General features: G+C 37.8%; 1 protein-coding gene and 1 long non-coding RNA gene across 2 annotated transcripts in view; one reads left to right on the top strand and one right to left on the bottom strand.

Annotated features, from left to right (window-relative positions):
* Bub1 (BUB1 mitotic checkpoint serine/threonine kinase) overlaps nucleotides 1-14,455 on the bottom strand; it is a 34,374-nt gene that overhangs the window by 2,497 nt on the left and 17,422 nt on the right. The window contains exons 14-23 of the mRNA XM_041670369.1: nucleotides 13,807-13,900; nucleotides 12,992-13,073; nucleotides 9,589-9,763; nucleotides 5,849-5,933; nucleotides 4,531-4,739; nucleotides 2,564-2,707; nucleotides 1,548-1,663; nucleotides 1,083-1,244; nucleotides 752-909; nucleotides 478-646 (exon numbers count right to left, since the gene is read on the bottom strand). Coding sequence (XP_041526303.1) covers nucleotides 478-646; nucleotides 752-909; nucleotides 1,083-1,244; nucleotides 1,548-1,663; nucleotides 2,564-2,707; nucleotides 4,531-4,739; nucleotides 5,849-5,933; nucleotides 9,589-9,763; nucleotides 12,992-13,073; nucleotides 13,807-13,900 — 1,394 coding nt within the window. The remainder of the gene's footprint in view (nucleotides 1-477; nucleotides 647-751; nucleotides 910-1,082; nucleotides 1,245-1,547; nucleotides 1,664-2,563; nucleotides 2,708-4,530; nucleotides 4,740-5,848; nucleotides 5,934-9,588; nucleotides 9,764-12,991; nucleotides 13,074-13,806; nucleotides 13,901-14,455) is intronic.
* Nucleotides 303-14,357, top strand: LOC121460563. The gene is made up of 3 exons (XR_005976060.1): nucleotides 303-436; nucleotides 10,579-10,694; nucleotides 13,630-14,357. It is a non-coding gene; the product is annotated as an uncharacterized LOC121460563 (long non-coding RNA).

Here is a 14,455-nt window from a genome sequence, read left to right as displayed (position 1 = left end):
CATGGTCCAAATCTGTGGTTAACACAATGTCTACTATCCACCTCCAGAACAGCACTTATCTACCTGAAGCATTACTGGGAGTAACGAACTAGATATAAAGCCCTCACTTGTGCCCCCTTTATTATGGTCTTCTGGAAGCCACAGATCTTATCTGGAAACTGGGCAGTTGGTTTAAACTAGGCTCAAAAACTTTACATTTATCCTAATTAGCAGTATCTTCCTGAATTGTCAACTAATATTTCACTCTGCTGAAAACTCTGAAACTTTCTCACAGAATGTATTTGCTTTTCTGCTCTGTTGACAGAATCTGTATTAAGAGAGGAAGACTCTTCAAAAGTAGAATTTCTTTTTCTTCAGCCTTACGTTCTACTTTTCCTTCAGTGCCCAAGAGACCAGTTCAAACTACTTGAAGCTCTAAACTCATTTTAAAAGTCTAGTAAGTGTAATGTTTTCAAACCTCTTGCTTTCCGTCCATACCTGGTAGTTCCAAGGCTTGTTACTGAGCATCTCAGGACACTGAAAACCAGATGTTTCACACTTTCCTGTAAATGCAGTTCCTTTAGGGAAAAGTTTCATATCTATACTCTGACCCAGGTCAATCAGTGCCAAGCCAGTAGCTAAATCTTCATTATTCTGTTCTAAAAACCTACATCAATACAAACAAGCATGTGTCAATAAATAATATAAGCACAAATAACAAAGGGTATCAATGAAATGTTAGGGAAGAACTCCACTCAAGTGTCACACTTACGTGTGTCCTAGTATGAAGTTATCTGGCTTAATGTCTCCATGAATGATTTCGCAGCTGTGGACTTGTTCAATCATGTAAAGCATTCTGATAGCGAAGGTGATGACGAGAGCCTGGGGCATCACTTTTTCAGGGGTGTTTTTATAGAGGTTAATGGCATTCTAGAAATAATGCAAATGGTATCCTAAGTTGGCTGCAGAAGATTAATGAAATTTCAAGTCAAGGGCTTTACGCCTGCTTTCTATCCCAATAAAAGTTCCAATTGTGAAAAATAGTACAGGTAAAAACCAGAAATGTACATGCATTTCATGTTCATGTCATGAAAATTACTTACTAGTAATGTCCCATAGCTGTAGAGCTCCCCTATTAATATACTGCCATTTTGGAATAAGTGAGCAGAATAAAACTTGATGAACATGTGATGCACTTCTGGCTTTAGTCTCTCCATCAGCTGCATCCCAATGTAGAATTCCCAGGAATTGGCAGGTCTCTGAACCTACAAATCAAATCAGGTATGTGCTATGCATATCCTTATCCATATTCTGTAAAAGAATAGCAAGAAAGCAACTCCTCCCAGTTAAGGATGTTGACAAAAAGCAAGGACAAGCTAAGCACTCATCAGCAGTATAGGGCTGGCAGGATAATCTTAGTGGTAAGACAATTCCGAGTCTTCGTAGGATAGCTGTTTAACTGTTGACTAAGGCTTCATTGACATCAGTATTTAATGGGGAGTGGACAGAGGAAGATAACTTCTAAAATTTACATATACACCATACAAGAAGTTACTCATTTCATTTACCTTCAAAACACATTTCTGTTTACTTCTGGTATCATTCTCATCTCCATGAACAGCTTCATAGACTTGGGCAAAGGCCCCTTCTCCAAGAAGGTGAGTCACATAGATTAGGAAAGAACCTTGGAAGATAAGTATGTCAAATTGACAAAAAGCCATAAGGACTGTCCAAGTGAAGAATTCCTGGTGCCTGAACTACTTTTAATAAATTAAAATGGGTTTAATCTGGGGAAGTTTTCCCAGACTTAAATGAAAGTAAAACATACATCTGCCCCAAAGTGCCTCCTTACAAATTCTCTAAACGGGTGAGGGCAGCTCTGATGGCCCAGTATACTTATGTGTGGCCTTGGGTACTGGCCCTTCCATTACCTGTGGTGCCAGCTCTGCACAACTGTTGAGGTATTAGGAAGACTATGTAGAAATCTGTAAAGCTTTTTGGAAAATATACATGTTTTACAGGAGAATAAGAAAGGCAAAGCATAACTATGTTAATACTTATAAAAGTTTAGGATGGTTAGAACAATTTTGTATTTTGAAGAGTTTTTTATTTAGGTGGTTGTGAGCTGCTGAATACGGGCACTGGAACCCAAACTGAGGTCTCCTGAAATTGCTCTCTTGGTGGTGATGATGATGTTCAAGACAGAGTTTCTCTGTGTAACAGTCCTGGCTGTCCTGGAACTTGCTTTGTAGACCAGGTTGGCCTCTAACTCACAAAGATCTGTCTGCCTCTCCCCTCCCGAGTTCTGGGATTAAGGCATGTGCCACCACACCCGGCTCTGAAAGTACTCTTAACCTTTGAGCCATCTCTCTAGCTTGGAGTACATGCATTTTTAACTCTTGATAGATTGTCCAATGAAAGTCCCAACAGTAATCACAATTCTACTATCATATCTTAACAAAATTTCTCAATACTGTAGGTATTAACTCTTTCTTGAAGGTGGAAAGGGTAGAAGAATCTTTGAGTTACTATAAGTTTCTCATAAACAAGAATTCAAAGTTTTATTACCCAATGCAATTCTTACCCAATTGGAATTCTGTCTTGGGCTTGATAGCTGGAAGTTTACACTGCCACTCAAAAGTATTTGAATAGCAACTCACTGGTTTAGAAAGCCCAGACAGAAGTTTAAGAATCAATTCGTCATCCCATGGGTTCTCAATAGTAAAGTCTTAAATAGAAAAAAGAAAAAAAAAATTCAGCATTCAAATATCTTAACAGGAATTTTAGATAATTAAGTAAAAGCATTCACTAAATAAGCTTTCAAAATCTTACCCTAGAGCCAGGCGGTGGTGGCACACGCCTTTAATCCTAGCACTCGGGAGGCAGAGGCAGGCGGATCTCTGTGAGTTCGAGACCAGCCTGGTCTACAAGAGCTAGTTCCAGGACAGGCTCCAAAGCCACAGAGAAACCCTGTCTCGAAAAACCAAAAAAAAAAAAAAAAAAAAAAAAAAAAAAATCTTATCCTAGAGCATCCAATAATAAAAGAAGCTAAAATTGATATTGTCATTATTGTCACGTTAGGTCTACAAATTTAGACTATCCAGTTGTGACAAAGGGAATCAACTAGCTGCTTCCTGACTCATTTGGAGTGGCAGAATTTGTGCCTTCAAAAATTATAGCTCCATGCCTTGAAGTATACTTGGCCATTATTATTTAGTTGCTTTTAGTGTGCTCAGACATATACTCTTCACTGTTTCCCCCACTAACACACACAAAGTACACTACCTACACACAATGCGCATCAACGAGAATACCGTGTACACAAAAGGGAAAACAATTCCTAAAGGAGGACAAAGTCTTCTCTCCAATTTGATGTTATAAAACATTCTGTCTGTTGGTGCTTTGAAAAGGCTACTCTCCTACATGGTTACTGCTTTCTTAGAATATACAGAACATAGTTCTGAGATTTAGTAACTCATTTAGTTCTTACAGTAAGCCTTTAAGGTAGTTACTAGTATAACTTTCACTTTAAGATATATTTAACTTTTTTTTTTCTTTGAGACAGGGTTTCTCTGTGTAACAGTCCTAGCTGTCTTGGAACTTCATTTGTAGACCATGCTGGCCTCAAATTCATTGAGACCCACCTGCCTCTGCATCTTAAGTGCTGGATTTAAAGGTGTGTGCCACCACCGCCTGGCCTGTTTGTTTGTCTGCATGTATGTATATGGGAAAGCATCAGATTCCTTGGACTCAGAAGTCCCAGACAGTTGTGAGACATCATGTGGTGCTGGGAATTGAACCTGGGTCCTTGGGAAGAGCAGCAAGTACTCAACCTGAGTCATCTCTCCAACTAACATCCATTTAAAGAGAAGCACCATAACGTGGCTGGGGAGGCTGGGAATTGGAGCCTTGCCTTAGAACTTAGTCTATCTCCTGATTTTATGTTCTCAGTTACTATGCAAGACTTTCTGTATAACAAGGGACAGAGGAAGATATCTCTTAATATTCAGTCTTGACTAATTGTTGTTACATACAGGGGTGAAGGTAATATTAGATTATATGTTTGACAAATAGCAAACTCTCAACCTTGAACTCTTTTTGAAAAGCTTTTTTGGAAGATTTGCTTTATGTGTATACTTTATGTGTATGTTTGCCTGCATATGTATATGTGCACTTTTTGTATGCCTGGTGCCCAGAGACATAACAAGGGGATTCCAGATTAACAGAACTGGAATTATAGATGGTTGTGAGCCATCATATGTGTGCTGAAAACCAAATCTGAGTCTTTTTGAAGAGCAGTCAAAAGTTCTCTTAACCAATGAGCCATCTTTCCAGGCCCCTAGTTCCTTTTTCTAACAGTAGCGATCTTGGTGCCTTTCAAGATTAAAATAGATTGACTGATTTCAAATGTGCTTGTAGTGAATTATTTTGTGATGTAGCTGCAAGTCTAAGTTTATTTTCTACTCCGTCCCCACACTGAGTTCTTTCATGGAAAAGCTTTCCCATGCTATTGTTCTTATGGCACACTTAAGATTGAGCATGTGTGCATACTTGGAGCATTGACGTTCCCAAGTGAACTAGTCTGCATCCATTCAACTTGGAGTCCAGTGCTGGCATCTGGTAGGTCCTCCATGGTCACAAGGTCAGTGCTTGTGCATTTATAAGTCTCAAGTCCAAACACTGCGTCCTGAGTGAACACACCACCTGAGGCAGGTTGGCTAGGATAGTCTAAAGATGCTGAAAATTTCTCTTGAGATGGACTGGATGTGCGAAAACAGAAAAAAAAAAAAAAAACTTCACGTGATTAGAAGTCTTATTATATTTGACCAAAATAAAATAGCTTCCTTTCATTCTAAGAACAGCGTTTCAAAATTGTCTCACAGGTTGAGTTGATCAAATAACTTTTATTAAACAAGTATGTGTAAATACTCAAGCTACTAAGATAATGAATAGAAACAGAAATAAAACCAAAGCCAGTTAATGTATTAGATAAACAGGTAAGGTGGTATATTTGGTATTTAACAGGAATTGTGGGAATGAATTTATTACCCAAAGCTACATCTAAATAATACTACTGTAATTAAGACTGAGTGTTTTTCATTCTAAAAAGGGCTTCTCTTCCAACACTAAGACAAACTAAAATATTACAATTCAACAAGATTCTGATACAATATCTCCACTGGTCAAATAAGATGATATTTTACCTTATTACTTAAGCTTTCAGCTGTCTTTTTTTTTTTTTTTTTTGGTGGTGGTGTGGTATCATGGAATTGATGTGCTTTTTATCAGCAATTCCACAAATTAGAAGCTCTATGACTTTGTCCTCGAGACCTGATGTCCTCATTTACAATAAGCGTTTAACGGAGTAATTGCCATAACTCAAGTTGTTGCAAGGATTAAGAGAACATAGCACACAGAAACAGCATAAACACTTTGTCTGGGTTATGTTATGTATTGGTTACATCCACAAACCTAATCAAATACAATGGGACTTGACTTTTGTAGCAGTACCTAAAGAGGCTTAAACATTCTATCTTCTCTTTAAAAGGCACTGGTTTTCTCAATTAAATGGGTGTGTAAAGCACAAATATGTGTTTTCTTAGTTTTGCAATAGTTGGCCTCAAAAAGAGGATTTAGTTTGAATACTGGAATGAATTTCAGAAAATATTAGCTCAGGGTCTGTTACTCAAGTTGCTTCTCTAACTGCCCTGATATACCAAGTCCTTAGGTAAATCACCATGTTTACACTAACAAACAGTACCTTCTCAATTAACTACCACTGAATAAAATCTTATTAGCCTTAGCACGTTAGAATACAGTATATTACTGTATCTTAAAGAGCAATGGAAGAGAGTGACAAACACAATACCCAAGCTTTCTGTCCTTTGAGAGGTCCACATTTTCTTTACAAGAATCCAAAGTCACATGTGTATACTGTGTAGCTACCATATTTTCTGAAATAAAAAAAAATTATAGACAGACTTATTACATACACATGTAGACACAAATACCATTTGATATGGTTACAAAGACTGGAACTCCTTTTCATACTGACTTTCACTACAATTTCAAAATACTGTTGTACCGTAGTACAAAGTGTTTTTTTTTTCGTAGTACAAAGTGTTAAGACCAGAATTGAAAAAAAAAAAAAAAGTTACTTAGGGTTCAAAGAATAAATAACAAGTCCACTATGCAGGATGACCAGACCACTGAAAGTTACTGGCATGGGGCAAAGTATACCTTGTTTCAGGAGAATCTGCTATGAGGACACAGAGGGAGAACAAAAGGCTGCAACCCTTCCAGAGGGCTTTATATTAAAGGTTTGTGTGTCTTTTAGTTTAACAACTAAATGCTGGCAGAACTTGAATCACTGTTCCTTCTAACTTAAAAACAAAACAATTCATCTTTATTGACAGTAGATGGGACAGAATTATAGACTAAACTTTACCAAGTTGTTTAGTACTATGTAATACTACTACAGGCAAGTGTTATACTGGATTAATTTTTATCTGATGGTTGCTTATAAACAAATACTACTACTTATTAGTACTAGAACATTAGCTTCTATTTAAGAACCACAACGGCAAAGACCCCAAGAACAGTAACTATTGGCACTTTGAAGAACTCTTCATGGATTAGTTTTTATCAATTTAAAGAACTTAAAAAAAATGAGTAGCAAACTTGTGATGGCATTTAAATAGTCCATGTGTGAACTAACTTCTGTAAGCTTTAGAAAAAGAATAAAACATACTGGGTTAGTACTCCAAAAAATATCCTTATTCCTCAGTCAATTTTTAGGTTTTTAGGTTCATAATCCCATTAGAATATCTTTCATTTAGTGAAGTAAAATTCTCCAGCAGTTACTTAAATACTGTTTTAAAAATTTTGTTTGTGTGTGTGCTCGAGTGAGTGCATGTCATAGCACATGCATGGAGGTCAGAAGACAACTTGTAGGAGTCATTCTTCTTACCATGTGGGTCCTAGAGATCAAGCTCAGGTTGTCAGGCTTGACAGAAAACACTTTTACCCGCTGAGCCATCTCAATATGTTGTAGTACGGAGCGGCGGGCTGTGTCCCGCCACCCGGCTAGCTTTACCCGAAATAATTACACGGAAACTGTATTCTTTTAAACACTGCCTGACCCATTAGTTTCAGTTTCTTATTGGCTAGCTTTTACATATTGATCTAACCCATTTCTATTAATCTGTGTAGCCCACGAGCTGGCTTACCAGGAATGATCTTAACCTGCATCTGTCTGGAGTGGGACAATCATGGCGACTCCCTGACTCAGCTTCTTTCTCCCAGCATTCCGTTCTGTTTACTCCACCTACCTAAGGGTTGGCCTATCAAATGGGTCTAGGCAGTTTCTTTATTAATAAGAAATCACTCCCACATCATTTCCCCTTTTTCTGTTTAAACAAAAAAGGCTTTAACTTTAACATAGTAAAATTACATATAGCAAAACAGTTGTCAAGCAAGAATTACAGTTACAATATTTATATCTATTTTATCTTTTATCATAACTAAGGAAAACTATAACTATCTATTCATTCTTCAACTCCATCAAAGACTCCAGAAGGATATAATACTACCTAAGTAAACAAGAAATAAGAAAACTCTAGAAATGACAGAGACATCTTGCTGCCTGGACAGTCACCCAAAGTTTTTTTGTATGGTTGGGGCATCCATCTTTAGCCTTCAGGCCCATAGTATCCAGCAGACATTTCCATGAAGCAGGAAATTTCAAAGACAGTTCAGTCACTATCTGCTGTGTCCTGCAGAATGTCTCGCAGACTCTTTCATGAGTCATGAACCCCAAAAGACCGTCTCACCTTTAGGCAAGTTCAGCAGTCCTCTCTCATCAATACCTTCAGTATTGCTTTCATAAACAATTATTCTTTCTAAAAAGTACTGACAGTGATATAATTTAGCTAGTAAGCTGACAGTTATCCAAATGGCATAATGCTTCCGGATGTCAGTTTAAACCTTTTAGATTGAAAATTACCTAATACCTGTGTTCATTCTAGTGACACTTGAGTTAAATTCAAATGTACAGTGTTGACATATTTTTAAAATTAGTTTATGCATATGGGTGTTTTACTTGTATATTATGTCTATGCATCTGAGCATGCAGTACCTGCAGAGGCCAGAAGAGGCCATCCGATCCCCTAGAATTGGAGTTACAGACTGCTGGGAGCTTCCTTGTGGAACCTGGGAACCAAACCCTGGAGGACTGAACAGCCAGTGTTCATAACTGCTGAGCTATCTCTACATGTATATCTTTTATATAGAGGTTACATTAGGCATGAGGTTGAAACTAGGACTAATAGGAGTTTTATAATTTCTCTTTTGAAATCAGACAAACATGTGATTTTCTATGCATATTATACTTGTCCATGTCTAAATACACAAGAAATTGGTCATCAAAAGAACAAATAATCCAATAAAAAAATGGGGTACAGACATAAACAGAGAACTCTCAACGGAGGAATCTATAATGGCTGAAAGACAATTAGGGAAATGGTCAACATCCTTAGCCATCAGAGAAATGCAAATCAAAACAACTCTGAGATTTCATCTTACACCTGTAAGAATGGCCAAGATCAAAACCACTGATGACAGCTTATGCTGGAGAGGATGTGGGATAAAGAGAACACTCCTCCATTGTTGGTGAAGTGCAAACTGGTACAGCCCCCTTAGAAATCAGTATGGTAATTTCTCAGAAAATTAGGAAACAACCTACTTCAAGACCCAGCAATACCACTTTTGCATATATACCCAAAGGATGCTCAATCATACCACAAGGATATGTGTTCAACTATGTTCATAGCAGCAATATATGTCATTGCCAGAACCTGAAAACAACCTAAAGGCCTCCTGACTGAAGAATGGATAAATAAGATGTGGTACATTTACACAAAAGAGCACTGCAGAGTGGGAAAAAATGACATCTTGAAATTTGCAGGCAAATGGATGGATCTAGAAAATATATTGAGTGAGGTAACCCAGACCAGAAAGACAAATATAGATAGTAAGTACTCACTCATAAGTGGCTTTTAGACATAAAGCAAAGAAAAACTAGCCTACAATTCACAATCCCAGAGAACCTAGACAACAAAGAGGACCCCAAGAGACATACATGGATCTAAACTACATGGGAAGTAGAAAAAGACAAGATCTCCTGAGTAAATTGGGAGTGTGGGGATCATGGGAGAAGGTAGAAGGGGAGGGGGGAGAAAGAAAGGGGAGTTGAAAAATATATAGCTCAATAAAAATAATTATTAATTCTAATATTTAAATAACTTAATCTTTTTGTAATAGTCCTTTCTTTGCTATCAAAATATAACACACTCCTGTTGGATATATGCCTCTAAGTGACTGCACAGGCTTTTTCCACTTTATACCTATTTATTAAATTTTAAAAAATATAGACTATGAAGACAAAACGTAAAAAAAGAAAGAAAAGAAAAAAACCAAAACCATGCACACATACATAAGTGGATTTTAAGCCTTTTTACAATTTTTAAACTTCCTCTTTAGAATCTTCAAGAAACTATAATACTAAACATTACATTTTTGCAGAAGATACTAAAATAATTAAGCACATACCTTTATCTTCTGGACTCTGCACTGAATTTGCTAGAAATTTGTGGAATGGTGTAGATAAAAGCAGGGCAGCAGATGTAAAATCTCCTGTAGTTTTAGAACCGGGAGTCAGGGTTTTGTTGAAGCGAGTGCTGCATTCTGCTGAATCGCCCACAAGCTCATCAGTGTGAGGCACTTCCTACAACAGAAGATGAACTGAAAAAAGCAATTTGACTGCTTTGTTGATGAAATTTAACACATCAACACTTTAAGTCAGGCAGTTAATATAGTCCTGGAGTAAAAACAACTCTCGAGGGTGAGGAGGTAAAGACGATCACTTGAGCTTAGGAGTTCAAAATCATCCTGAACAACACAGCAAGCTCCTGTCTCAAAAAACAAAACCCCAAACATTTTAAAATTAAAAAAAAAAAAGGACTTAAAGAAACAGATATATAAACCTCTTATTTTTAGCATACTTCAAAAGAGCCACATAAAACAATTAAACTTTTTTTTTATTTTTTTGAGACAAGGTTTCTCTGTAGTTTTGGAGCCTGTCCTGGAACTAGTTCTTGTAGACCAGGCTGGCCTTGAACTTACACAGTGCTGGGATTAAAGGCGTGTGCCACCACCACCCGGCAACAATTAAACATTTTTTTTTTTTTTTTGGTTTTTCGAGACAGGGTTTCTCTGTAGCTTTGGTGCCGATCCCGGAACTAGCTCTTGTAGACCAGGCTGGCCTCGAACTCACAGAGATCCGCCTGCCTCTGCCTCCCAAGTGCTGGGATTAAAGGCGTGCGCCACCACTGCCCGGCACAATTAAACATTTTTATCTTGGACATTATTCTTTAAATTTGAAGAGTTACAAAGATAGTAAAGAGTTGTTCTCCTTCATTATTTTCCCTCTAATGGTAATCTTGTCTAAAATGTGATTTATTGTAAAAAACAAAACAACAAAAAAACCAAAGTGATACTAGTAACAGGAGCCGTTATTTGATATCTCTTTTTCCTCCCCAGTCTCCAACATAGGTCAGTACATCGCAAGTGGTTGCTCGTGTCTACTTAGCTGCTTCTGATGACAGCCATCTGTGGATCTTTCCCACACTTTCTTGCACTGATGCTTTGGAATAGAGGTAATGACCTGTGACTGTGTCTCTAGTTTAGGCTTTTATACTAGGGATATATATTTTAGAGAGGACTATCAGGGACGATCGCATTAAACTTTGGGAATATGTGCCATAAACATAACATATTTTGTGACGTTAACCCAATCACTTAGTCAGGTATCCCTGAGACTTCCTTACTGAATTATTTTTCCTCTCCCCATTTTTTTTAAATGTAAATCCCCATGACCTGCCCATACTGAAAGGGAAGTAAACCCTACCTTTCAGAGGGCATAATCAAAGAATGAAGAAATATTACATTTACTTGTTTGTGTGTGTACCTGGTACACACATGTACCAGCTTTCATGGGAGGGAATGTCAGAGGACAATTATGGGAGTCAATTTTTCTTCTACTATGTGTGTCCCAGGGATCAAAGTTGGGTCGTTCAAACTGGTGGCAAAAGCCTTTAGCTGCTGAGCCATCTCGTAGGCCCTCTTAGAGAAATAGTAAACCAATATAGTAATTAATAATTTTGAAAAGATGCTTGGGAGCTATGCAGACTGTTTCTTCTCAGTGACATTAGTAGTCATCCATGGGCCTTGCCTATAGCAGTTCCAATCTTAGTGTTCTAATGGTGACCTTCTACATTCCTTGGAATGCTTCTGTAAGGGAGATTTGTTCTTCCTATCCTGTTGTATGAATATGGATATTCACTATTTCTTAGGTTATAATTTAATATCACCTTACTATTTTCTCTTTCAAATTGTCCCAGGTTGGGGCTGGAGAGATGGCTCAGTGGTTAAGAGCATTGCCTGCTCTTCCAGAGGTCCTGAGTTCAATTCCCAGCAACCACATGGTGGCTCACAACCATCTGTAAAGACGTTTGGCGCCCTCATCTGGCCTTCAGGCATACAGACAGAATATTGCATACATAATAAATAAATAAATATTTAAAAAAAATTGTCCCAGGTTTGATCACTGACTTGTTTAGTAGGTTGCTGTGCTGCCCATCCCACTTCACAAAAACACAAAACCAAAACAATTATATCCTTAATTTCTGGCATAAGCTACCCCAGGCTCATCTTCTATTTACCCTGACATGGCCTATAGAATCAGACATTTCTTTAAGAACATAATTATAGGCTAAGTTTTAGAATCTGTGGGGAAAGAGAACTAAAGTTTCATCAGAACTGAACTTCATAAATCCTTTCAGTTCTTAAAATGCCACATATACTTTTTAAGCCACCATGTGATTGCCGGGAATTGAACTCAGGACCTTTGGAAGAGCAGGCAATGCTCTTAACCACTGAGCCATCTCTCCAGCCCCTCCACATATACTTTTTATACATCACATTTTTTTTTTTTCTTTTTGGTTTTTGAGATAGGGTTTCTCTGTGTAACTTTGGCTGTTCTAGAACTCACTTTGTAGACCAGGCTGGCCTTGAACTCAGAGATTCACCTGCCTCTGCTGTGCTGGGATTAAAGGTGTGTGCCACCATGCCTGGCCACATTTTTTAAAAACAAATTCCACCATTCCTTCCAGTAATGAAAGAAAAACTGGACAGTTATAAATGCACCAGTTTCTGCTCAGCACCAGCATATATAGAAATGTACCTTTATTTGTTTGCTAAAGCATGTAGCAGAGTAATCCAACAAAATGTAGTTCTGAAAGAGTGGCACTCAATCTAAAATCCAGTCCATTATTTTGGAAAATTGTAAGGCTAAGCAGTTCATCAAAAAATTGAGAGCCTCACAACAGTTAATTAAGAAGAACCTATCATGGACTTAAAACAGGGAGCCAGGGTTCAGCAGCACATCTCAGAATGGGAAATTAACAATGAGGAATCCTTTCTGGGGCATCACCGTCACAGGGGAATGTAGGGTATGGACAGGGAGCATACATGGGGAATTCTCGGGCCCATTGTGAAAGTCTAGATGCAATGGCTGCTGACATACAAGAACACTGCAGGTCAATGAACTGCTGAAGCTTGGCTGCTGTGGTGTACTGATCTATTTTCTTCAGTTTTCTGGGTTTCTCACTAATATCCCACTGTAGATCTCAATTCTTATGTCTAAGAAAAACATATACTCCTGGGTGGCACCTCCGACCTAAAGGAATGGCCTTGAGAGGTAAGGATCATATAATTATTTTTATTTTCTCTACTTAATATAGAATTCAATTCTGTTAATGAACATATTTTTCATGCAACATTGAATTTTCCAGAAGTTGCACATACCTTATGCCATATGATGAGCATAATCATTTGGTAAAATTAAGGACAGATTCTAAGACCTATTTCACTGATAAAGCAGAGATTTACTTACATTTGATGTTGAAGGAAATTTGCTGACAGAGCGTTCTCCAAAGGTCCTGGCTCCTGTGGGCTTATTTTTAGCCTGTGGTAAGCTAAAGAAAGATTTGTATAATTATAAATCATAAAACATACAAATGAAATAAATAAGCTTAAAGCGTTAGAAAAATTTGTCACTTATCCTATGTAAGGAGTTAATGGTCTTACAAAGATTCCTTACTTTTACAGCAACTATAGCAAAACTGGGTCCAAACTGAATTAACTGTCAGCAGAAGGCATTTTTATTACACTGGGTTCCAAATTTTAGAAGCACATTAAACAAGGACTTTGACCAGTAGGATGTCCTGGGTAACAGGTAACATTCTAAATCTTTTTTATAGTGTCTATACTAGATATGGATATCACTCTGTAAGCTGATCACGCTGTCTCCCTTCTACCTTAGTATGAAGGTCCTCCATGCCAAGATGCCTATAACTCACATAGCTTCATTTGTTCCTGAAAATACCTGATGTCTCACTAATGAGGTGTTCTACATTTTCTCTGTAGTTATGACTCAACATAAGCCGCTTTCTGTTCTACTTTATTGGCCCTGTACTTTATGGATCCATCTGTTCTCTGACAACTTCTAACTAGACTGCCTTTCTTTTTCAGCTGTGCTTCTGTTACAGGAGGTCTGTTGTCTTGGAACTCATGCACGGGAACCCAAGTCCAGACCACCCTATCTCCTCACTGCCTTACAACGTTCAAGTCCTGAAGGCCCTCTACAGCATATGATGATGACATGTACACCCCGCCCTCTGACTTTATTTTAAATAGGCCTTTCTTTACCCATAATTTTCTTTGTTTCCATCTTCAAAAATAGGAAAAGTAGATGGCAAAGACATCTTATTAACTCCCCAAGCTCCAGAGGATACTGCATTTTCTACAAGAAAACAAAAACAACATCTCATTATTATCTTACAGCTACCTGTAAGAAAAAGTGCTGAAATCTTCAAAATACTAGGTCTTAGGTAATGACATAAGCTGCTGTACAGGGAGGTGAAGTGACTGATTCACAGCCCAGTGGTGATCCTGACACATACAGAGCAGTGTCCACCCTCCTATAATGTTGCTACAGAGCTCCTTCAATAAAAGCACACAAAAGTTGTGGGAACTTTTGTTGTTGTTCATGTCCTTTAAGAAAAAGGATTAATATTTGTTAATTTCCAGTCTTCCCAATTCTAACTAGACTCTATTTAGCCTTGTCATAATCTTTGGCTTCCAGCACTGCTGGGTTCCAAGCTCTACCTAGACATCTCTCAAGTTGAGAACTTACTTTCCTGACTGTTCCTACCCATGATGCTTTTGTCTTTTAGCACTCACTATTAAATAACAATAAAAAAAATCCAACTTAGCAAAAAACCCAAACAAATATCACATACACTGTAACCTTTTCAAACTGTCACATGCAAAATGTATTCATTCCTTGCTCTTACAT

This window comes from Microtus oregoni, unplaced genomic scaffold, assembly GCF_018167655.1.
Source record: "Microtus oregoni isolate MIOR12 unplaced genomic scaffold, Mior012 000020F_ref0000438, whole genome shotgun sequence".
Taxonomy (NCBI): domain Eukaryota; kingdom Metazoa; phylum Chordata; class Mammalia; order Rodentia; family Cricetidae; genus Microtus; species Microtus oregoni.
Note: the sequence above shows the minus strand (reverse complement) of the source record. Positions and strands in the feature narration are given on the sequence as shown.